At 69.1% G+C, this 22,885-nt stretch overlaps 1 protein-coding gene across 6 annotated transcripts in view; it reads left to right on the forward strand.

Moving 5' to 3' along the window:
* The window catches only part of SLC12A7 (solute carrier family 12 member 7), a 55,779-nt gene that overhangs the window by 24,194 nt on the left and 8,700 nt on the right, over positions 1-22,885 (forward strand). For 3 of the 6 annotated variants that reach the window (XM_070056265.1, XM_070056263.1, XM_070056262.1), the window contains exons 2-12: positions 15,625-15,719; positions 16,403-16,525; positions 16,814-16,960; positions 17,555-17,609; positions 18,900-19,030; positions 19,259-19,500; positions 19,922-20,133; positions 20,615-20,782; positions 20,862-20,960; positions 21,323-21,380; positions 21,869-22,043. In XM_070056265.1, the coding sequence (XP_069912366.1) occupies positions 15,705-15,719; positions 16,403-16,525; positions 16,814-16,960; positions 17,555-17,609; positions 18,900-19,030; positions 19,259-19,500; positions 19,922-20,133; positions 20,615-20,782; positions 20,862-20,960; positions 21,323-21,380; positions 21,869-22,043 (1,425 nt within the window). In that variant the 5' untranslated portion in view covers positions 15,625-15,704. 6 annotated transcript variants of the gene reach the window in all.

Consider the following 22,885-nt stretch of genomic DNA (forward strand, 5'->3'; position numbering starts at 1 on the left):
GAGATAGCGGGGGTCTCCGGGAGACTGTCCATGTCCTTAGGGTCTCAGCCCCCTCCTCCGCCAGCTCCGGGTGGGAGATTGTAACTATCTTGAAGACATGGTTTAAAACCACAAGGTCGCACAAGATAGCCGGGGTCTTGGAGCCCCCTCATCCGCCAGCTCCGGGAGGGAGACTGCGGCCACCCTAGGGTGAGATTTAGAGCCGTGAGGTCACAGCGCAGCACAGGCCTGCGTGTGAAGGCCGTTCCACTGCCTCTGAGGGGCCCGCAGACCCCAGCCCCACGGGATGGCCTCGGTCCCGAGCCCAGCGTTTGTCCACAGCGTCCCTGGAGGCGGAAGCTGTGCTGCAGCGAGGTCCGGGCAGTGGGCGGCCTGCACTGGCCTGGGGCCTGCGCCTTGCTTTCCTCACTGCAAGATACCCCCTCCCCGCAGCCCCAGGGGCCGGGGGCTGGGGCCAAGCAGCTCAGCACACGGAGCAGGTCTTTCCCCAGAGGCCACAGTGGTGCAGGGAACGCCACGTGCCGCCAGCTGCCACCCGTGGAACGCCACGTGCCGCCAGTCCCATCCGCGGCGAGCCTGGCCCAGTCCCAGCTTCCTGCTGATGCACCCTGGGAGGCGGCAGCCACGGCACCAGCACCAGGGCCCCGCCACGCACGTGGGAGACCCAGGTCCCAGCTCCTGGCTTCGGTCCGGCCCAGCCCCAATCGCCGGCATCTGGGAAGTGAACCGACAGACGATCTCCACCTGTCTGGATTCCAAATGAAACCAGCCAGCGAGCACCAGAGTTCTCCCAGCCAGACCGGTTCTGGGGTCTCAGCTGGGCCCCCGCGCCGAGACCACGGCCGGCAGCCACACTGGCCATGACCACGCCAGGCCACGCCAGGGCCCCCACACCAGAGTTTGCCCCGCTGGGGAGGGGGTGGAGGGAGGCAGCATCTGTGGGTGGAGAAGCCGCCTTGCTGCAAAGCCAAGTTCTCGTCCAAGGGCTTCCCGCAGCCGTGGTCCGGGCCGGTGAGGCCGGCGGGGACAGGAAGCGCCTTGCCTGGTGCAGTGCCCAGGCAGGGGAGCTGGGAGAGGCAGATCCATCCCGCGCCGCCTGGCTCACAAGGTGCACGATGCATGGGGGGAGGAGGGGCGGGAGATGCAGATGTGGGGGAGCACGGGCAGAGGGAGCCATGCCTGAGCCAGCACCTGTGCCTCCCAGGACGTGGGGTGCGGTGGGGGCTCCCCCGAGCCACACACATCAGGCTCAGGGCTCCTCCCAGTGACCCCGAGCTGTCACCCTGTCCCACACCACCTGTGGGAGGGCACTTCAGAATGAACACAGCCTGGGCCCAGCTCCCCGCTAGTGCAGCGGGCAGGGCAGCGGGAGATGGCCCGAGTGCCCGGCCCTGCGCCCAGGCGGGAGACCTGCCCGGCCCAGCCCTGGCTCCTGTGGGCGTTTGGGGGCTGCACCGGTGGAGGAAGACCAGGCTCTGTCACTCTGCCTTCCACATAAATAAAAATACACCTTTTTTAAAGTTACCCTTATTAGCGCAAAAATTTTAAATCCAGGCAGCATTTTTTTTCCAGGCGACGTTTTTCCTATGCAGCTTCTGAAGCGCCCTTGTATTTCTGCCTCGCGCGTGCCCTGGAGCCCTGATTCCTGTCCGACGGACTGCTGGTCGTTCCGGGTTTCCCAGGTGCGGCCAGGTCCGAGGTGCAAGGCCTCGCATCCCCAGGGTCTGGAGCTCCTCCGCTGTGCTATGGCCCAGGGGGGAGGGGAAGCCGCGTCCCCACGGAGGGGACGAGAGGGTCCCCAGGGCTTGGGGCTTGGCCGCGGAGCCCCGACGCCTTCCACCTGCGCCCCCCGCCCCAGAGTATTCCCCCCACGGCCCTGCCCGCCGCGCGGCTCGGCCGGGACCGGGGGCCAGGAGCCGTGGCGCCAGGGCGGAGGGAGCCGGGCGCAGCGCCGGGGCCGGGCGGAGCCGGGCAGCAATGGCGCGGGTCGCGGCGGGCGCAGTGGCGGGCTCGGGGCGGCGGGGCGCGCGCGCGGGGCCCGGGCCGGGGCGGGGCCTGCGGGAATTCGCCCCGCCCCGCTCAAACTTTTCCGGGCCGGTGGGGGCGGGCAGGTGCGTCACGTGGCCAGCGGGGCGGGCCGTGCGGACCCCGCCCCTGCGCGCGAGCCCCGGGCGGCGTCGGCGGGAGCGGCGGAGCCCAGCGGCACGGAGAGGCGCGGCGCGCGCGGCGGGGCCATGCCCACCAGCTTCACGGTGGTGCCCGTGGAGGCGCGCGCCGACGGCGGGGACGCAGCGGCCGAGCGCGGCGATGCAGCCGGGACCCCCGACGGCCCCGAGCCCGACGGCCCCAGCCCGGGTGAGCGCCGCGCACCTGCCGTCCGGACAAAGGCGGAGGCCGGACCCGGCGGCCCGGCGGTCGGGAAGGAGGCGGCCCGGAAGGGAAGCAGTGGCTGGGTTCACCAGGGGGAGCGGCCGGGGCCAGAGGGGTGATGGCGCGGTGTGGGGGGCCCACAGGAGTGGCCGAGCCCAAGGAGGGTGCCAGCGACTGCCTGCCCACCGCTGTTCTCACCCCACTCCTGCCTGCAGAGCCCTGGTCACAAGTCAGTCACAGGGGCACAGGGCTGGGGTGGGGGCTCTTGGGGGGAGCACCTGCTTGATGCGCAGCCCCCGGGGGCTACTTCTAACTCAGGAGTGGGACAGGGAGGAGGTGGAGACGTTGCCATGGAAACGGTCAGGGAGTCCATGTTCCTGCAGGAGACCCCCTGGTTGGCAGGGTGGTCCAGTGGCCTGGGCGGCCTACACTGCCTGTGTGTGGGCCGGGGCCTCCCCCTCTTCTGCCTGTCCCTGACCTTGGGCTGGAGGGGTGGGAGAGGGGCCGCCCACTCCGAGCCCCGCCCCCTCGGGCCTCCTCTGCACTTTCACTTTCTGTGGGTGGGCTGGCCATGCCAGGACCCCCTGCTGTGGGAGGGTCACCTTGAGCTGCCGCGTCCTGGCTGGGGAGCTCTGTGGCTCCAGGGCCGGGGAGCAGGGAGGGCCCCTCCTCGGGGCACGGCTAGAGCCACCCTTGGTGACTGCGCTGCCTCCCTGGTGACCCTAACGCGGGGGGAGCTGGGTCTGGAAGGGCCTCGGCTCTGCCCCCCCCCCCCCCCCGGCTCCCACGGCCAGGCTGGGCTTCTGCACCTAGGGCCCGGAGAACTTCCCAGAGCAGCCTCAGCCACACCTCGTGAGTGGCCGGCCGTTGCCCCCTCTGGCCCTGCACTTCCGCTTCCTCCCTGGACTCAGCCGGCTTCGGCCGAGGTGGGCGCCTCTCACCCACTCTTCCTGTCCTGCTGCCTGGCCGAGGGCGGGGCTGGGGGCCGGCAGGTGCGGGCCGGGGTCTGAGTGCTGTCCTTTCCTGCAGAGGGCTTGTCGGGACTCTCGCTGTCCGCCCGGTCACGGCTGAGTCGTGGGCTCCGGCGTGGCCTGAGTGAACTTGGGCTGTGGCTGAGCTGGCGTGGAACCGGCAGCGGAGTCTGCGGGGCTGAACTTCACATTTCCTTAGAAGGAGGCAGCTGCTGGCTCGTGGGATCCCTGACTGCTCAGGGAAGCCGTGGCCGCCACCCGGCCGGCAGCCTTGACCGGGGGAGCCGGGAGCCCAGGCCAGGGTCACTTCCCGAGCATCAGGGGCTGCAGGCGGAGACAAACCTGCTGGCGACTGGAGTGGCCGGTGCACCGGCGCCTCTCCTGACCGCCGTGCAGGCCCCTGGAGCGCCTGCTGACCGGCCTGGGCCTGCCCCAGCGGCTGTGGCCCGTGCATGATGGGGACTTCCCAGAACTGTGCTTGACCTTGAGCCGTCCCTGCTGTGCTGACCCTGGCTCTGCCCAGCGGGTGGGGCGCCTGGCAGCCGTTCCACCCTGGGGCCGTGTCTGTTCTTTGGAGTGTGGAGTGTGGACAGTAGGGGCAGGGCCGGCGCGACTCCCTGCAGGTCCCAGCGACTGGGCGCTGCCCTGCCTCCCGCTGTGGCTGTGGGCCGGTGTCTCCAAGGGGAGGGGACGCAGGGGTTGTGTCTGGGGGGGGCTGGCTTTCTGGGGGGGGGGTCCTTTCTTGCTGACAGGAGCAGGTGCCTTCGTACTGGCTGGGGGACCCGTCCCTGTGACCCGGGTGGGTAGTATGGGGTGTGCCTTGGGAGGGGCCCAGCCCTCCCGGGGGGCTTCCCTTGGTAATGCAGTGGCCCAGCCCCCTGTGGGACTGTGGGGTCTGCCTTGGCAAGACCCCGCCCCCACCTTCCTGGCTGGGCTGCCCCCTTCCTGCTTTCTGGATTTCTGGCCCCGCGGCTGAGCCTGAGCCCTTGTCTCCCTCTGGCGATCCGGTGCCCCCGACACACTGACCAAGCCAGCCCTGGGTCACCTTTGTCCCGTGGGGGTTGTGTGCAGGCCAGGCCGTGCTCCGGCCGCTGCCCCCGAGTCAGGGTGACGTGACTGGCCAGGCTGACCTCAGGTCCTGTCCGGGTGGGCAAGGACGGGAAGCTGCACCCCTGGTTCAGGAAGGGGCGAGTGACGGCCACACGCAGGCAGGAAGCCGGGGCGGGCGGGGGCACCGTCCCGCTGTCACTCGGGGAACTGCCGTGTCTCACGTGTGGGCGCCGGGGCTTCCAAACGTGCTGTGACCCCAAGTCCGTGGTTAGAGCCACAGGAAGCAGGGGCTGCTGGGAGCTCGGGGTCTCAGTTTCCCACTTCCCTGTGGGAGTCCCAGGCAGCCTCCAGACGTCCTCATGTGTGCACACACGTGTCTACATGTGTAGGTGTGTGCACACACCATGGGGGCACAGGACGTGGAGATTCCTCCCCAGCAGAGGGTCACTCGGCACTGGGGCTGGGCCTTGGTTCTTTCTCGAGTCTGTCCAGTGGGCAGCTGACCCGTCTTCCTGTCCCGTGTGGCCCCAGGGCTGGAATCTGTCCCCAGCCCGTGGGCTTTGATCCGGGTGAGGAGCCCGTGGCCCCTGGACCCAGCTCGGTGGATTCTTCTTCTGGAATGTTCCCAGGCCTCTGATGTCCATGCTGAGTGTCGGTGCGGCCGCCATGGGGGGGCCTCCAGGACTCCGGCATGGACAGTCTCCACCGGGTCACCGGTCAGCCTTGGTTCTGGGGATGCCAACGGTCACTTCCTGCCAGAGGGGCTGCAGGCCGACCGTGTGCAGCGGTGACTTCTGGGAACATGGGGCAGCCCGGAGGCCACCTAGGACGGAGGCTGTGGGTGGGGTGTTCCTGGGGGCGTAGGGTGGCGGTGAGGTCCAGGCAGGAGCTGGGATCAGCGTGGTCACATCTCTGGTGATGGTGAGAGGCAGCCTCCCAGGAACATGGCCCCTGGCCCCAGGCTGGCTGAGATGCTGGGCTGTGGGGCCAGCCTGCCCTGGTAGAGGTGACAGGTCACAGCCTGGGGCTGGGGGCGTCCGTGGCAGAGGCAGCCTGCAGCTGGCCAGTGGAGCTGCAGTGGCCGGGGCCAGGCCAGCCCGCGGGGCGTGGGTCTGGGCACTCCGGCACAGGCCCTGGAGCTCAGCAGGGCTCGGTGGGGGGTTGGCCCTGTGGGCTGTGTGTCCTGGCAGGCTGGCCTCCCGCTCCGTGCTGGGGCTGGGAACGGTCACCAGCACCAGGCCAGTGCCTGCCATCTTCCCAGAGACCCACAGGAGACCGGAGCCCGCGTTCAGCAGGGGGGCCTGGGAGGGGCCTCCTCCAGGGCTGAGGCCACACAGACCTCTAACAGCAGCTGACTGGGCCGTGGCCAGGAGATGGGCGAGCGTCACAGGCCTCCCCGGGGTCTCTGCCACCCTGGGCCCTGTGGGAGAGTGGGAGGCCAGCTCCCTGGACTGCCCAGGACACCCCCACAGGCCCAGGGACGCCTTCCCCAGCCGCTGCCCTCGGGAGACACTTGGACCAGCAGCGGGGGCGGTGGCCGGGCCTGGGGGACACGCACGGGAAGGGCCGCGTCCAGCAGTGCCCCTTCTGTGGCCGGGGTACCTCAGCGTCGCTGTGGGTTGTGGACTTTATGGACTGGGGTGCAGGCTGCAAGGGCAAAGGTCAGTGTCCAGGGTAAGGGTTCACCGTGGTCCTGTGGCCCAGGGGTCTCCAGGGACAGCTACGCCGGGGCCGAGATCTTTCCATCGAGGGGCCACATGGAGCCCTGGGGCCCGGGCAGCCCTGGGAGAGTGCGGTCCATGCAGGTGAGCGCCCCGCCCCTGCCAGGAGGGCCCGTGTCGGGGCCCCGTGGTGAACCCAGGGGGTGCTGGGTCTGGGGTCCACCTGGGCTGTCCCTGGGCTGTGTGGCTCCAGGAGGAGTGGGCGTGGCTGCCCCGGCCGGTGTTTGTGGAGGCAGAATCACCTGGGAAAGCTGCCGTGGGTGCCCCATGCTCGTGCCCCCTGTGTGGGCCTTGGCACCGAGCTGGGTGGGCGGTGGCCTGGGCCTCTGCTCCAGGGGTGTCCCCAGATCGGTGGGCAGTGACCCTGAGTATGAGGTGGGCAGTGACCCTGAGTGTCCCCACGCAGAGGTGGCCGTGACCTCTCGGAGCTCCCTCTGTGGGCCGCTGGCGCCAGTGGGGCGGCCTGGGCTCTGCAGGCGGCGGGGAGCGGCTTCCCTGGTCACTGGGGAGGGATCGAGTGGAGAGCAGATGAGAGCGCTCTTGGGTTTCCTCTTCCACGGAGCAGGATCCTGGCCGCAGCCGGGACGGGGCTGTAATGGAGCCGGCCCCCGGGATGGCTCAGCCGCGCCGGCTGCGGGGGAGGGGCTGCCCTCCACCTGCCTGCCCTGCCTCCTCCCAGCGGGGCTGCCCAGGGGTCCTGGGTCACGGGGGCCCCTTCCTGCAGCCCCGCCCCGGTGGGGGGGCAGTCAGAAGAGGGTCCCGAAGCTTCCAGCCCTGGCTCGCGTCTGGTACGAGTGTGTGAGTGTGAGCATGTGTGTGCATGCATGTGATGCTGTGTACACGCATGTGCGTGGTCTGAGCACATGTGTGCCCTTGTGTGTGCGTGTTTGTGATGCGGTGTACACGACTGCATGGTGTGAGTACACACGTGACAGCACGTGTGCACACGCGTGTGATGCTGTGTACATGGCTGAACTTATGAGTCTGAGTGTTGCCTGGCCTGAGGACACGGGTGTGTAAGTTGCAGGGGCAGGGAGCGCGAGGACTGGGGGAAAGGTGGCCCCGCCCCTCACCTGCAGGGCGGTGCCTTCCTGGCGTGTGCTGTCCTGGAAGCCCGGGTGAGAGAGGGCCCTGGGGTACGAGGTGGCCCTGGCTGTGGGGTCGCGGTGGGGCTGGGCACATGCTGCCCTCGGCTCTGCCCTCGGGGACCCTGGTCTCAGGGGGCAGGGTCTGGGTGTCCCCACACCCACCTTGTGGAGGGCTGGGCCTGTATTCCAGACCTCACTTCAGGGCCCTGGTGGCCGGGAGGGGCTTTGGGGGGGCGCCCCCACCTCCAGGGAGGCCACCAGGTGGGCCTGGCTCTGCTTTTGGCCACCTGTGTCCCGCCCCTCCCGCTGGCTGGCTCAGCTGGACAAGGAGGGGCTCTAACCCCCAAGTTCACCCCTCCCCCGGGAAGGCGTGGGGGAAAGGCAGGGGGCTGTACCAGCTCAGGTTGGGGGTGATGGAGGCTGTGTCTGCAGTGAGACCAAGGCTGACCCTGGGGTCTTCACAGACGGGGAGGCAGGGGTCCTGGGCGTTGGCCCTCATGGGGCTCACGGCCATCGGAGCTCAGCAGGTGGCCACTTCCTCGCACAGGTGCAGCCTGGGCCACGGCAGAGCTGAGCACAGCACGGGGTGGGGGGGAGGTGGCCACCATGTGCCTGGAGGCGCCTCAGGCGGGGCAGCAGGCCGGGGCCGCCGCCCACCCTGCCCTCGGGTCACGATGGACAGCGGGGAGGACCAGGCGAGGTCTTCGGCTGGTCCTCCGGGCTCCATGCGTGTTGCTGCCCTTGTGGGCGTGGCTCCGGCGTCTCTGCCAGGTCCCCCGGGCCCCTTCACTCCTGGAGGGGAAGCCGTGAGGAGGGGCGGGAGGCGGGACAGGGGAGAGGTTGGCACGGACGGAGCCTGGGCCACGGCCACTGCTTGCCTGGGTGGGAGTCGCTCCAGGGCCCCAGGACCTGCCCGGGCCTCGGCTGCTGTTGGTGGGGACGGTGTCTCAGGCTGTCCAACGCGCTGGACGGCCCTGGGGGCCGGGTCAGTTGTTTGGGTGAGCTGCGGGTGGGGTTGTCTGGTGCTGCCTCCTGTTGTTGGGGGGTCGGCGTGCAGTTCCCTCTCCAGTGCTTGGTCCCAGTCGGCCCCCGCCCAGTCCTGGCTGCTTTGTCCTGCTCAGGCCGGCCCTGTCTTTGGACGGCTACTTTGCTGGGGCGCAGGCCCCAGCCCCGGGCGTTCCCGGGCTGTGTATGGGGCAGTGGAGGGGCTGGGGCCGTGGGTGCAGCTGTGCTGGGAGCCCACTGACCAGGCCTTTTAGAGGTCATGAGGCCATCACTTGGGGGAAGTAGCCGTGTGTGGCAGAACAGCAGGAGCCCACCTCAGGGTCCACAGACGGTGCTCCCACGCCCAGTCCCACGCCCAGTCCCACGTGAGTCCCCCGCGGCCCCGGTTGCGGGGACTTCTGGGTTCTGTCTGTGTCCTGACGGCGGCGCCGGCCCTCCCAACCTGCTCAGACCCCGCTCCGTGTAGTCCTGGGGGCCGTGGGAGCGGAGCTGCGAGCTGCTGGCCTGATGGCGCTGGCCTGCGTGTTGCTGGGTCGCCGTGGGCGGCAGAGCTGGGGGTGGGGCCGTGAGGGGCGCTGCTCCGCCGTGCACCTGGCCCTGGCTTTCGTGGAGGTCAGGGAAGGGCAGTGGCTGTAGCGCGTGGGTGGACCTGTGCTCCGTCAGCCCTGGGGCCATAGCCGTGACGCGCCGCCCGACCCACGCGTGGGCACCGGAGGCGCCGTGTGGCCCTGGCGGTCCCGGCAGCTGCAGCCTCGCGTCCGGCCCTGCCCCCTCCCGCCGCTGTGCTGGCTCGTCCCGCCCAAGGACACCCGATCCTGCCGTCGTCCCGCCTCCCTGCAGAGGCCATCCGGGCCCACAGTGGCCAGCACCCCGGGGGCTGCCGGCCGAGGCTGCCCCGCTCCTGACGCTGCACCCCAGGCTCCGCCAGCCCCATGAGCGCCCATGCCGAGGGGGAGGGCGACCCCGCCCCAGGTGAGTCCTGCGGGGACCGGGAGGCGCTGGGGCCTGTGGAAGAACGCCGAGCCGTGGGGCAGGCCCCGGCGTCCCCGAGTGCCCGTGGGTGTGCTGTGACGGAGGTGCCCGGTCCTTCCTGAGCGCCCGTGGGTGTGCTGTGACGGAGGTGCCCGGTCATCCCTGAGCGCCCGTGGGTGTGCTGTGACGGAGGTGCCCGGTCATCCCTGAGCGCCCGTGGGTGTGCTGTGACGGAGGTGCCCGGTCCTTCCCGAGCGCCCGTGGGTGTGCTGTGACGGAGGTGCCCGGTCCTTCCCGAGTGCCCTGTGGGTGTGCTGTGACGGAGGTGCCCGGTCCTTCCCGAGCGCCCGCAGGTCTGCTGTGACGGAGGTGCCCGGTCCTTCCCGAGCGCCCGCAGGTCTGCTGTGACGGAGGTGCCCGGTCCTTCCCGAGCGCCCGTGGGTGTGCTGTGACGGAGGTGCCCGGTCCTTCCCAAGTGCCCGTGGGTGTGCTGTTACGGAGGTGCCCGGTCCTTCCCGAGCGCCCGCAGGTCTGCTGTGACGGAGGTGCCCTGGCGTCCCCGAGCACCCGTGGGTGTGCTGTGATGGAGGTGCCCTGTTGCTGGCCATGGGCTTCTCGTGGTCTCGGCTCCTTGCCCAGCAGGTCCGAGTATCCCTCTTGCCCGCCCGGGCCTGGCTGATATGAGTGGGCACTGTGAGGGGGGTCGGGGCCCAGGGACAGCAGGGCGGTCCCGACTGTAGGCTCCGCTGCTCCTTGGAGAGCCGGCCCGAGGTGGCGTGGGCTCTGCTGCCCGTGTCCTGAGCTGCACTCTGTACGCGTGTCTGGTGGGCAACGGCACGAGCAGGCAGGGGCGCAGCAGCCACCGTGGGGTGCATGGCCCAGCCCCAGGTCCGTCCCACCTTGGGAGGTGAGTGCGTGACCCTCGGTCCCCGTGTGTCTCAGGCCCTGCCCTTGCGGCTGCCCTGGCAGCACGGGGCCCACATCGCCACGTGGTGCCCACTCGACGTCCTGCCGGGAAGCAGTTCCGTGAGCATTGCCCAGCCCTGGCGCTGTGACCCCCTCACGGGCTCCTGGCCGCGTGGGGGCCGGCCCAGCCGCCTCTTCCCTGCCGCGAGGGGCTGAGCCCCGGGAGCCTGCCCGTGCCCGCGGCGGTCAGCCAGGGGCCGCAGGCCTCCCTGCAGGGCTTTTGGAGATTCCCTTCGATTTGAGTGAATTTGCACTGATTTTGTGTAAATTCAGACTGAGAAAAGTTGCAGGAAAATAGCAGAATTTCCACCTGCTCCCCTCCTGGCCTGCACCCCCCCCCCGTGTCGCTGTCTGTCCGTCCGTCTGTCTGTCTTCTGCCCCTCGCTCCTCACACCCTGCTTTCTTTTAAAGCAATATTTGAAGGGCAGAGAGAGAGAGCTCTCCCATTCTCTGGTCACTCCCCAGATGGCTGCAGTGACCGAGGCTGGGCCGGGCTGAAGCCAGGAGCCAGGAACCTCCTCCAGGTCTCCCACGTGGGTGCAGGGCCCAAGCACTTGGGCCATCTTCCCTGCTTTCCCAGGCCACAGCGGAGAGCTGGATTGGAAGTGGAGTGGCTGGGACTGGAACCGGCGCCGTGTGGGATGCTGTGGTCGCAGGCGGTGGCTTTGCCTCTGCCATGGCGCTGGGCTGCACCCACGTTCTCTGGACCGTCTGGGAGGAGGGGGCAGGCGTGTTGCCCTCGGGACGTGGGACGTGTGAGGCCTGCAGTGTGACCGGGATCAGGACCTCACTCAGCTGTCACGGCGCCGGCCACGTCCTCAACCCCAGGCTCAGGGTGGGGCTGGCTGTTTGGTGGGCGTCCCCGGCTTGGGGTTTGCCTGGTGGATGTGGCAGCCAGGCTGAGAACGGGCTGTTTGGTGGGCGTCCTCGGCTTGGGGTTTGCCTGGTGGCTGTGGCAGCCAGGCTGAGAACGGGTTGTGGGTGGCGCCCGGGTGATGCATCCATCCCGTGACGGCTACGGTGCCCCTCGCCAGCTCAGGACGCTGCCCGGGTGACCGGAACCTCGGCAGTGCCCTGCCTCCCCCGGCCCCCAGCCCAGGAGGTTCTGGTCCGGGTCCACTGGGCCGAGTGTCCTCACGGGGTCCACCGTCACACCCTGCCCAGGCCCAGCCTCACCTGCTCCAGGAAGGGGGCCGTGTGCTCGCCGCTCGGCTCAGGGTGAGGCTGCTGTGGGGCCCAGGACAGAGCCGGGTCACCCAGTGTGTGTGCGTGTACGGGGTGTGTGTGTGTGTGTGTGTGAGATGGAGCCAGGTCACTCTGTGTGTGTGTGTGTGTGTGTGTGTGTGAGACGGAGCCAGGTCACTGTGTGTGTGTGTGTGTGTGTGTGTGAGACGGAGCCAGGTCACTGTGTGTGTGTGTGTGTGTGTGTGTGACGGAGCCAGGTCACTGTGTGTGTGTGTGTGTGTGTGTCTGACGGAGCCAGGTCACTGTGTGTGTGTGTCTGTGTCTATGTCTTTGTGCGTGTGTGTGATAGAGTTGGGTCACTGCGTGTGTGTGTGTGTGTGTGTGCGCGTGTGTGTGTGAGTGACGGAGCCAGGTCACTGTGTGTGTGTGTGTGTGTGTGTGACGGAGCCAGGTCACTGTGTGTGTGTGTGATAGAGCCAGGTCACTCTGTGTGTGTGTCTGTGTCTATGTCTTTGTGTGTGTGATGGAGTTGGGTCACTGCGTGTGTGTGTGTGTGCGCGTGCGTGTGTGATGGAGCCGGGTCACTGCGTGTGTGTGCACGTGTGTTGTGGGTGACAGGCACATGTCTGTGTACTTCGTCAGGGGCCCACGTCCAGCGATGGCTCCCATTCCCGGCCGGCCACGGTGCCCCTGCCTCCGTGCCATCCTCTGCTGGACGTGGGCCCTGGGTGTGAGCAGGCGCTCATGCAGGAGCAGCAGGAAGACCCCGAGGGTGGGGTGGGACTCTCAGTCCCTGGGCACAGGACTCCGTGTGCAGCCAGTGCCCCTCCCTCCTGCAGGCAGCCACGTCCCGGTTTGTAGTCCACTTGTTTCCCATGTTCATGTGTCCCCTCCGCCTCTGTGTGTCTTCTTGCCAAAGATTTTTATGCTTATTTGAAAAGCACAGAGAGAGAGAGAGAGAACAAGAGGTCTTCCATCCACTGGTTCACTCCCCAAATGGCCACAACAACCAGCGCTGGGCCGGGCTGAAGCCAGGAGCCAGGAGCTTCTTCCAGGTCTCCCATGTGGGTGCAGGGGCCCCAGCGCCTGGACCTTCTCCCACTGCTTTCCCAGGCCATCAGCAGGGAGCTGGTAGGGAAGTGGAACAGCTGGGACTCGAACCAGCGCCCCAAGAGGGTACTGGCACTGCAGGCGGAAACTTCACCCGCTGCGCCATGGCGCCGGCCCCCTCTCCCCATCTGTAAGTGAGGCTCATCCGTGGTTCACCCTGGGTGCCGGCCGAGGCTGGAGGAGTCAGGGCTGTGCTCTGTCAGGCGCCTGTGCTGGGCCTCGGCCGGTCCTGAGCGCGGTGGGGCTGGGTGACGGTCGTGGGGCTTTGCTGAGCACGGCAGAGTCTGGGCAGCTCCGTGGCTGGAACCTGGAACCTCCCGGGGGGAGCCTGGAGGCTGTGGGCAGGGTGGTGTGGGGCGGGTCAGCCAGAGGTCTGAGGGGCCACAGCCCAGTGAGGGCGCCCGGCCTCCACATCACCCCGCCTCTCACGTGTGTGTGGCCACTTCCTTCTGTTTCCGCCTTCATCTTCGACTGCCCGGGCCCGGGGTGCAGGCCCCACGGACGCCTGCTGCTCGGGCAGAGCCCCTGCCCTAGAAGCCACGATTCTGAGCCATCAGTGTTGGGGGGGGGGGCTGGCCTGGATGTGGGACAGGACCTGATGCTGGGGGCAGGGGATGGCTGCGGCAGCCTCTCTGGCCTAGCTGAGGGGCCCCTGAGCTGTGTGGCCACCAGGGGCAGAGGTTTGAGGGGTCCTGGCACAGAACAGCTGCTGCGGGACGAGGGAGAGCAGCTGCCGGGAGCCGTGGCCGGGACCCTGTGGCCAGTGGCCGTGCTGTTGCCATGAGGCTCCGGGAGGCGGGCACTTGCTGTGCCAGCCCCGGCCACGCTGCCCCAGCCGAGTCCCTCCCCCGTGTTGACGATGTGCTGGCCGCCCCGTGCCATCCTGTGGTTGTGAGCACGGCCGTGCCCCTCAGAGCTGCACCCCCTGGGCTGAGTGCAGAGCTGGGTGCTGGACCTGCGGGGCGGGCGTTCAGCCCGTGGTCAGGGCGCCTCTTGGGGCCGAGTGCCTGGGTTCCATTCCTGGCTCCCTCTCCCAGTTCCACCTGCGCTGGGAGGCGGCAGTGATGCCTGAAGTACCTGGGCCCCTGCCACCCGTGGGGGAGACCCTGATGGAGCTCCTGGCTCCTGGCTTCAGCCTGGCGCAGGCCAGGCTGTTGTGGGCATTTGGGGAGTGGCCAGCAGGCAGATCTGTCAGTCTCTGTGTCTCTACCTCTCAAATAGACTCAAAGCCGGCACAGTCGGGGCTCCCGTGGGGCCCTGAGCTGGCCGCGGTCATCGTGGGAGGGTACCACCCTGCTCAGGACTCAGGTGTGTCTCTGGGGCCCGTGTGCTCACCCCGGGGGTGTGGGCTGAGCCAGGGCAGGCCCCTCCCCTGCTGTGGAGGAGGGGTGGGCAGGGCCCGAGGGGGTCTGGGCGGAGGGTTGGGGTGAGGAGCTGCTCCGAGACGGGGAGGTCTGCTCAGGGTGGAGTGCTGGACCCTGGGTGGGGACCTGTGGTATTGAGTTCAGGGCTGGACGCCTCGTCCCTCTGTGACCCGGCCCCGAGAGCCGGGACTACTCAAGTTCGTGACCTGGGGCTGGGCCAGGCCATCTGGGGTGGGGCGGGCGGCGTCAGCGAGGACCTGTGACCTTGTCCCTGGGCCCTGGGACTGTCACGTTGCTCACCTGCTGAGCGCAGCTGAGCAGCGGGGAGGAGCCCGCAGAGCCGGCGCCAAGGCCGTCATCAGGGCAGCCCGCCTGACCGTCCGTGCCCGGGGCTGTCTGGGCGGCCGGCCGGAGTGTGGGGTTGCGTCTCCCTCAGGCGGGGCCCGGTCTGTGGTTGCATTTTCTGCTGTTTCAGGTTTTGACCCAGAAGTGACAGCCCAGCAGTGTGGGGGATCCCAGGGGGACGTAGCCCACCCCCGACACCAACTCAGGTCGCTTCAAAGTGAGAGCGGTGGAGCAGCTCCCCCGGGCCCCGCTGCCTGCCTGCCCGCCCCCGTGGGGCACCGGACGGGACAGAGTGGTGGCCGCTGTGGGGCCAGCCTCCCCGGGTGTGGGAGTGGCCGGGGCCTGGACCTGGCAGGGAGGAGGCTGGGCTGGAGTTGGGGCCTGCCTGCTGGGGTCACTGCGGTCAGCAGGGGTCACTTTGCACTGTGGGCGCCACCCCGCTGGCTCTGGGCACCCGACTGCTGCCCTGCCGCCGCACCCCTGTCCTCGTGCCTCCCTGAAGGTGGGGGCTGTGTCCCCCGCCCCGCCCCAGGACCCTCCTGGTGTCCAGCCCTGGGCGCTGGCCCACTCTCAGGGCGACTGTGGAGGGAGCCGTCAGAGGACTCATTTTCATTCTATTTGCGAGGTGCCTTCCCCGCTGTCTTAGCTCCTGACGTGCGCACGGCAGCCAAGGCTGGGCCGGCTGAAGCCTGGAGCTCCACGCGGGTCTCCCACGGGGTGCACGGCCATTGCTGCTTCTCCCGGGCGCGGCTGCAGGACGGGCCGTGGAGCCAGGACTGGAACCAGGCCCTCCCCTGTGGGACGTGGCCCAGGGAAGCTGGTTCTGCGAGGTGGCACCGTCCCCGCTGTGGAGTAGAGTGAGAGTCGCCCGGGCTCTGAGCGTGGCTCTGATGGGGCGTCCCTCACAGCCACGTGCGTGCAGCGCTGACATGGCCACATCCCTACAGCCACGGCAGGCGTGGCGGCTCTGACATGGCAGCATCTCCCATAGTCATGGCAGGCGTGGCTCTGACGTGGCAGCGTCTCCCACAGCTGCAGCAGGCGTGGCTCTGACGTGGCAGCGTCTCCCACAGCCGCAGCAGGCGTGGCTCTGACGTGGCAGCGTCTCCCACAGCCGCAGCAGGTGTGGCTCTGACGTGGCAGCGTCTCCCACAGCCGCAGCAGGCGTGGCTCTGACGTGGCAGCGTCTCCCACAGTCACGGCAGGCGTGGCTCTGACGTGGCAGCGTCTCCCACAGCCGCAGCAGGCGTGGCTCTGACGTGGCAGTGTCTCCCACAGTCATGGTGTATACAGCTCTGACGTGGCAGCGTCTCCCATGGCACCGCTGCTGGCCTGGTGCCGTCTCACCTCCCTCAGGAGGGGGAAAAGGGCAGCACCCACCCCACCCCGCGCCCCCTGGGGACCACTCCCCGGGTCACGGCCCACATTGAGCCCCCAAGGCCCTGGGCGGCTGGAGCTGAGCCCCCTCTCCCTGCAGGCGATGGGAGCGCGCGGGAGAGCAGCCCGTTCATCGGCAGCGCGGCCGCGGACGGCGACAGCCTGCTGGAGGGCAAGAACATGGCCCTCTTCGAGGTAACTGGCCTCCTCCCTGGGCTCTTTAAACGCGCGTTTACTTAGAAGTAGAGCGGTTGGGCCCCTCGCACGAGCGTCCCTGCTGCCTTCCATGTTAGCAGGGAGCCGGGTGGGACACAGACGGGGCCCAGGCGGGGGCCTGGACCTGGGCGGTGCAGGAGCAGCCGTCACCACAGGGCCCCAGGCCGTGGGCCGCCCTTGGGACTGGACGCCGGGGACCCCTGACCTGCAGCTCCGTGTCTGCGGACGCTCAGCCCCAGCTAGCCCCATGGAGCCCACCCACCCCAGCTCCGACCCTGGCCAGCCCCCTGAGCCCTCCCACCCCAGCTCCGACCCTGGCCAATCCCTTGGAGCCCGCCTTCCTTCCCCAGCTCCAGACCCTGGCCAGCCCCCTAGAGCCTGCCTGCCTCAGCTGCGACCCTGGCCAGCCCCCTAGAGCCTGCCTGCCTGTCCCAGCTCCGACCCTGGCCAGCCCCCTGGAACCCACCTGCCTCCCCCAGCTCCGAGCATGGCAGCCCCCTGAGCCCTCCCGCCCCAGCTCTGGCCCCGCCCCCGTCACCCAGCCTGGAGCCCCTGCCTCTGGCTCCAGGCCCACCCACAGGTGTGTGGGAGCCCCGCCGGCTCCATTCAGAGCGGCCTGGCTGAGGGAGCCTGGGTGGGCGGTGACCGGTTCCTGCCCGTAGGAGGAGATGGACAGCAACCCCATGGTGTCCTCGCTGCTCAACAAGCTGGCCAACTACACCAACCTGAGCCAGGGCGTGGTGGACCACGAGGAGGCCGAGGACAGCCGGCCGCGCGAGTCCAAGGTGCGCCCCCTGGGGGTCCTGGGCCCTGGACATGCCATGCCCTGGGTGTGCTGGGGGTCCTGGGCCCTGGACGCGTGTGCTCTGAGCTGGCCCTGGCCACCTGTGCCCTGGGGATCCGGGGGTCCTGGGCCCTGGCCACCTGTGCCCTGGGGGTCCTGGGGTCCTGGGCCCTGGCCACCTGTGCCCTGGGGATCCGGGGGTCCTGGGCCCTGGCCACCTGTGCCCTGGGGGTGCGGGGGTCCTGGGCCCTGGGCGCGCTCTGAGCTGGCCTGGCCCCTGTGCTCGCAGGCCCCGTGCATGGGCACCTTCATCGGCGTCTACCTGCCCTGCCTGCAGAACATCCTGGGCGTCATCCTCTTCCTGCGCCTGACCTGGATCGTGGGCGCGGCCGGCGTCCTGGAGTCCTTCCTCATCGTGTCCATGTGCTGCACCTGCGTGAGTGGGCCCAGGCCAGCAGGGCTCTGTCCCAGGTGGCCGAGGGGCGCGGACGCGCAGCAGGCCACCTTCCCAGGCCCTGGCGTCTTCAGGGTCCCCTCGTGCAGACAGGGGTCGGGGAGGCGGAGCCTGGCCTGGGCTGACCCCGGCCTCTGGTCTTGACTGCCCCGGGTTCTGTCCCCCTCCCCCATGACCGGCTGTTCCCTGAGGCCTTCTGTCTGGGAGGAATCCAGACAGTGCAGATGGGCGGAGACCCTGCCCCGGCCCCTGGCCGTGTGGCCACACAGGCCTTCCTGGACAGAGGGCGGGTAGCAGGACGCTCTCCTGGACCCGGGGCGGACGGGCATCGGGTGGCCCCCGTGCCTCGTGAGAGCGAGCTGGGCTCCAGGCCGAGCCGGTCTTTCGGGGCCGGGGGCTCCTGTCTTCGCTCCCTTTGGGTCTGCAGGGGCACAGTGGGTGGGGGCAGGGCTCAGAGCCAGAGCCGGGTGTTCCCGCCCCTCAGCAGCTCCTTTGAGACCAACAGCCGGGGTCCGGGAGCACCCTGAGGCCGGCCCCCCAGGGAAGTTTCTGGAACGCACGCCCGTGCCTTTGCAGACAATGCTGACGGCCGTCTCCATGAGTGCCATCGCCACCAACGGCGTCGTCCCAGGTGAGGGGCGCCGATGGCCCCCCAGGCTCCCAGGGCTCTGGGAGGCAGTGCGGCATCCCCGGAGGCCTGGGTCTCCTGCCCGGTCCTGGGCAGCAGGAGGTCCTGAGCCCCCTGCTGGCTGTCCCTCAGGCTGCGGGGAGGGCTGGGGGAAGCCGGGAGCCGCTCCTATCCCCCTGCGCCTGCGCCCCTGCCCGGAGGCGCGGGATGCCTCCTTTCGGTTCTGAGTTTTAGTTTCCCGTGAGTGTCACCCCAAAGATCAGACAGAGGCCCATAGCGCGGATCACGGCCCAGGCCCCGTTGGGGGGGCAGCCGTGGCTCCCAGGGGGCTCTGTGGTCCCCGTCTGGCCCCTGGCCAGGAGCTTGGAGGATGCTGTGCCCTCGCCCGGGGTTTTGCCTGTGGAAAGGGGAGGCCCTGATGTGGTTCCTGGTCAGTGGTTCATCAACAGCAGAGCCCTGGTAACTGACAGCTCACGCCCTTGGCCCGGGCTCTGCTCGGCCCCAGCTGGGTCCTGGGTAGCGCCGTCCCACAGGCTCAGCGGGAGGTCACGTGCCGCCGGCGGCCTTGGAAGTTGCTGCTCGGAAAGGCGGGGCACCCCGGGAGGCTCCCAGATGCCCCAGCGTCCTGCCGGGCAGCGTCCAGGCCCATCGCAGTCCCCGCACAGATCCCCGGGGCCAGACGGGCCTCAGGCAGCTGGCTTTCTTTTCTAAGATTTATTGATTGATTTCTTTGAAAGAGTTACAGCAAGGGGGGTCGGGGGAGGGAGAGAGAGAGAGGTCCTCCATCCGCTGGTTCCCTCCCCAAATGGCTGCAACGGCCGGAGCTGCGCCAGTCCAAAGCCAGGAGCCAGGAGCCTCTTCCAGGTCTCCCAGGGACTTGGGTCAGTCATCCTCCACTGCTTTCCCAGGCCTCAGAAGAGAGCTGGATGGGAAGTGGAGCAGCCGAGACTTGAACTGGCGCCCATAGGGGATGCCGGTACCGCAGGCCAGGGCGTTAACCTGCTGCTGGCCCTGTTTTTCTGTTGAACAAAGGTTAACACGCTGGGTGTCCTGCCTGACGTGGACAACACCCAGACCTGTTGCAGGGAGGGGGCCCCTGGGGCTGGGGGCCCTGCCGGCCATGCTCTGGGCCTCCGCTCTCTTCCACAAGGGGCTGCCGGCGCAGGAGCGGGCGCGTCTCCCGAGGTGCGGCTCAGTGTGGAAGCCGTGGGCTGCTGCCAGGGTTCCGTGGGGGTCACGGCCCCGGGAGCCCGCAGGCCTGCCTGCGAGGTCTGACCCCCGTCCTGTTGGCAGCTGGCGGCTCCTACTACATGATATCCCGCTCGCTGGGGCCTGAGTTCGGAGGGGCCGTGGGCCTCTGCTTCTACCTGGGCACCACCTTTGCAGGCGCCATGTACATCCTGGGCACCATTGAGATTTTCCTGGTGAGCACTGGGCGGACGCCACGCACGCCCCAGGGCCCCCACCCTGTGCCTCTGCACGCGTCCCGGGGGTGGGGTGGTGCTTAGGGGTGACGGCGCCCCTCATGGGGTGTCCCCATGTCCCCGTGTCCAGTGGCGTCGGCCGTGGGCTTGCTTCCTTGGGCAGCAGAAGGCCCTGAGGTGGTCGAGGCTGGGGTGGCGGCCCCCTGGACGCGGCCCCTCTCCTCGCAGACGTACATCTCCCCGGGAGCAGCCGTGTTCCAGGCCGAGACCCCCGAGGGCGAGGCGGCCGCCCTGCTGCACAACATGAGGGTGTACGGCTCCTGCACGCTGGCCCTCATGGCCGTGGTGGTCTTCGTGGGGGTCAAGTACGTGAACAAGCTGGCCCTGGTCTTCCTGGCCTGCGTCGTGCTGTCCATCCTGGCCATCTACGCTGGCGTCATCAAGACCGCCTTCGACCCCCCGGACATCCCGTGAGTCCCTGTGGGCCTCTCACACCCCTCTCTCTGGGCCAGGCACGGGGGCTGAGGGTGGGTCCCACCGGGTCCCGCCTCTTCCAGGCCGCCCATGGCCTTGTCCTGAGAAGCAGGGTGTGAGGCGGTCTGGGCACGCCCAGGAGGACAGGAGACCTGGTGGAGGCCCTGGGCACTCGCAGAAGCTGCTCCCGGGTGCCCACACCTCTGCTTGGGGGCGGTGGTCGGTGAGCACACGGGGCGGACGTTTGCCGTGCGGGGCGTGGCGCCCACCACCCCCAGAGCCGGTCCAAGGAGCAGCTGGGTCCCCGGGCTGGTAGCCCCTCAGGAGCCCGTGTGGAGGGGCCCTGGGGGAGTGGCCTCCCTGGTGCCTGGGTGAGAGCCGGGAGCTTCCGCAGGGCTCAGGCCCCTGTCGCGCCAGGGTCTGCCTCCTCGGGAACCGCACGCTGGCGAGGCGCGGCTTCGACACCTGTGCCAAGGTGCGCGCGGTCAGCAACGGCACAGCCACCACCGCGCTCTGGGGCCTCTTCTGCAACGGCTCCAGCCTCGACACCGCCTGCAACGAGTACTTTGCCCAGAACAACGTCACCGAGATCCAGGGCATCCCCGGCGTGGCCAGCGGCGTGCTCCTGGGTGAGCCCAGGGGTGAGGCAGGGCGCCCCATCCATCGGGCTTCCCCCGGGGCCCTGGCGCCTCTGGCCCAGCCGAGTCCCGGGGTCCCCTTCCCAGCAGCTGTAGACAGCCTGAGGGCTCCCCAGAGCCGTAGAAGTGTTGGGGGCCCCTCCTGGAGGCCCGCGTGCCAGGCTGGGACTTGCTGGGTACAGGAAGTGATGAGCGGGCAGGGGTCTTCCCCAGCCCGACATGGCCGACGTTACAGGAAGGAAGGTTTCCAGGTGTGGCCTGGGTCCCCTCGTTGCCATGCCCAGGGGTTGAGGTCGTGGGGGCAGGGGGGGCAGGGGTGGGTGGCAGGGTGTGGGGGTGTCTGCAGGCCAGGCCAGGGTCCACTCCCGAGGCCTCCAGCAGGTGAGACAGCCTGGCGCTCGCCCGCACCTCCCTGACAGAAGGTTCCGGAACGCCCTCAGGAAGTCTGCCTCCGCGTCCCCTCCCCCTGCAGATAACCTGTGGAGCGCGTACTCGGACAGGGGGGCGTTCGTGGAGAAGAAGGGCGTGGCCTCGGTGCCCACGCCCGAGGACGGCCGGGCCAGCGGGCTGCCCTACGTGCTGTCGGACATCACGACCTACTTCACCGTGCTGGTCGGCATCTACTTCCCCTCCGTGACCGGTGAGCGGCCTCCAGCTCCGCCCTGGCGGGGTGGCCTCCGCCGGGGCGCCGTGCCGTGACGCCGCCCGTGTGTCTGCAGGCATCATGGCGGGCTCCAACCGGTCCGGGGACCTCAAGGACGCGCAGAAGTCCATCCCCACGGGCACCATCCTGGCCATCGTGACCACGTCATTCATCTGTATCCTTGGACGGCCGAGGCTGGGGGCCCCAGCTGCCCTCCCCCCGGAGCGGGTGATAGGGCAGCACGAGTGAGCTGCCACAGCTGTCGCCTCTGAGACCCTGGGTGTGACCCTGCCCGGTGTCGGCACGGCCGGTGCAGCCGGGCAACCAGAGGACAGCGCCCTGGGGACCCCACGGGTGGGCGTGGGGTGGGGAGAACCCTGCTGGTGCGGGTGCTGCACTCCCATCCCCACCGCTGACCCCCGCTGACGGCTGTGCCCCCATACCCATACCACACACATGCACACCCACACACAGCCAGGTGGCTGCGGCCCCACCCCGCCTCCCTGCTCTGGGGCCACTTCCTTAACGGAGCCCCAGACCTCTCGTGCATCGTGCTGTTTGGCGCCTGCATCGAAGGCGTGGTCCTGCGAGACAAGTGCGTCCAGCCCTCACCCCGCCCGCCCTGAGGAAGACTAGCATTGGAGTGGACACTTCCTGGGGGGTGGGCTGACCTCTGCTGCCCGTCCGGCCTGAGCTGGCAGCCGGGGAGTGACGTTGACAAACGCTGACCCCAGTGGGGCCGGGCAGACTGCAGGGGTGCAGCGGGGCAAGGTTGGGACCTTGGCAGACCTCCCGGGCTGCCTCTGGGTGGAGGCGCAGTGGGGGTCCCAGTGGGGGTCAGTGATGCCCACAGGCCCCAGGACGCCGCCCGTCCCTCAGAGCCACTGTGGCCTAGGCTGGGCCGAGAGCAACCTAGGGGAGCAGGACCCTGGGCAGGGGCAGCCCTCCTCCCCAGGGCCCCTGCCCTGCTGCACAGACCCCAGAGAGGGCCTCGGGTGAGGCCAGGCCAGGGCTCCAGTCTGGTGCCTTCACCGTCCCTGTCTCTCGGCGGTGGTGCTGAACCCCACGTGTGCCCGCCCACAGGTTCGGGGAGGCCCTGCAGGGGAACTTGGTCATCGGCATGCTGGCCTGGCCGTCCCCCTGGGTCATCGTCATCGGCTCCTTCTTCTCCACCTGCGGCGCGGGGCTGCAGAGCCTCACCGGGGCGCCGCGCCTGCTGCAGGCCATCGCCCGTGACGGCATCGTGCCCTTCCTGCAGGTGAGCCCCCCACCCCACCCCAGAGGGGCCGGGGCCAGGCCCGTGAGCGTCCCCAGGGGAACAAAGACGGTAGACACCTGTGTGCCGCCTCCAGACCCGGGGTCCCTGCGGCTGCTGTGCAAGGCCTTCTGGGTTGACTGGGAGAGGGAGGCGTGGCCGTGAGGCCCGAGTCTCGGGTGGGCGTCGTGGTCCTGTGGCCCTGGGGAGGAGCCAGGTCTGGGGCTCCAGCCAAAGCGGTGAGGACAGGTCCAACGTGTCCTCACGTATAAGAGTCCGGCCAGGCCGGGCCAGCTCAGCACCCCCTCTGATGTCCCCGCCTGGTGCTCCGACGTCCGCCCGGGCACTTCCTGTTTGCCCGACTCGGTTCTCGGGGCCCACAGCGGCCCGGGCTCAGTCCCCCAGGCCTCAGTCTGGTTCCTTGGGGCGCAGGCTGGGTCCCAGCTCCCTGACCCCGGCAGAACATGGAGGCCAGCGGGCGGGTTACAGGAAGGGCCTCTGCTGTGCCCTGCCCCCACCCCCAGTTGACCATTCTTCCCTGGATCTGCGTCGTAGGGAGCTGGCTAGACAAGCCTTACGACCTTGGTGGTGAGGGTGGCTTTCTGGAAACTCCTGCCGCTCCCACCCCTGAGACTGGTCTTCAGGGTCTCCTGAGGCCACCTGGTGCCTTTGGGGAGCTGGTCCACATGCCACCGTCTGCTCTCGGCCACTGTCCCCTCTGCATGGGCACCAAGGCGGTGGCTGTGCTGACCGGACGGGGCCCTGCGGCCTGGCCCTGCCCTGCATGCTGTGCCTGGAGCCCTGGGCAGGGAGGTCGCGGAAGCCAGGGCTGTCCTGAGGACGGC

The sequence above is a fragment of the Oryctolagus cuniculus genome, chromosome 14 (assembly GCF_964237555.1).
Source record: "Oryctolagus cuniculus chromosome 14, mOryCun1.1, whole genome shotgun sequence".
Classification (NCBI taxonomy): domain Eukaryota; kingdom Metazoa; phylum Chordata; class Mammalia; order Lagomorpha; family Leporidae; genus Oryctolagus; species Oryctolagus cuniculus.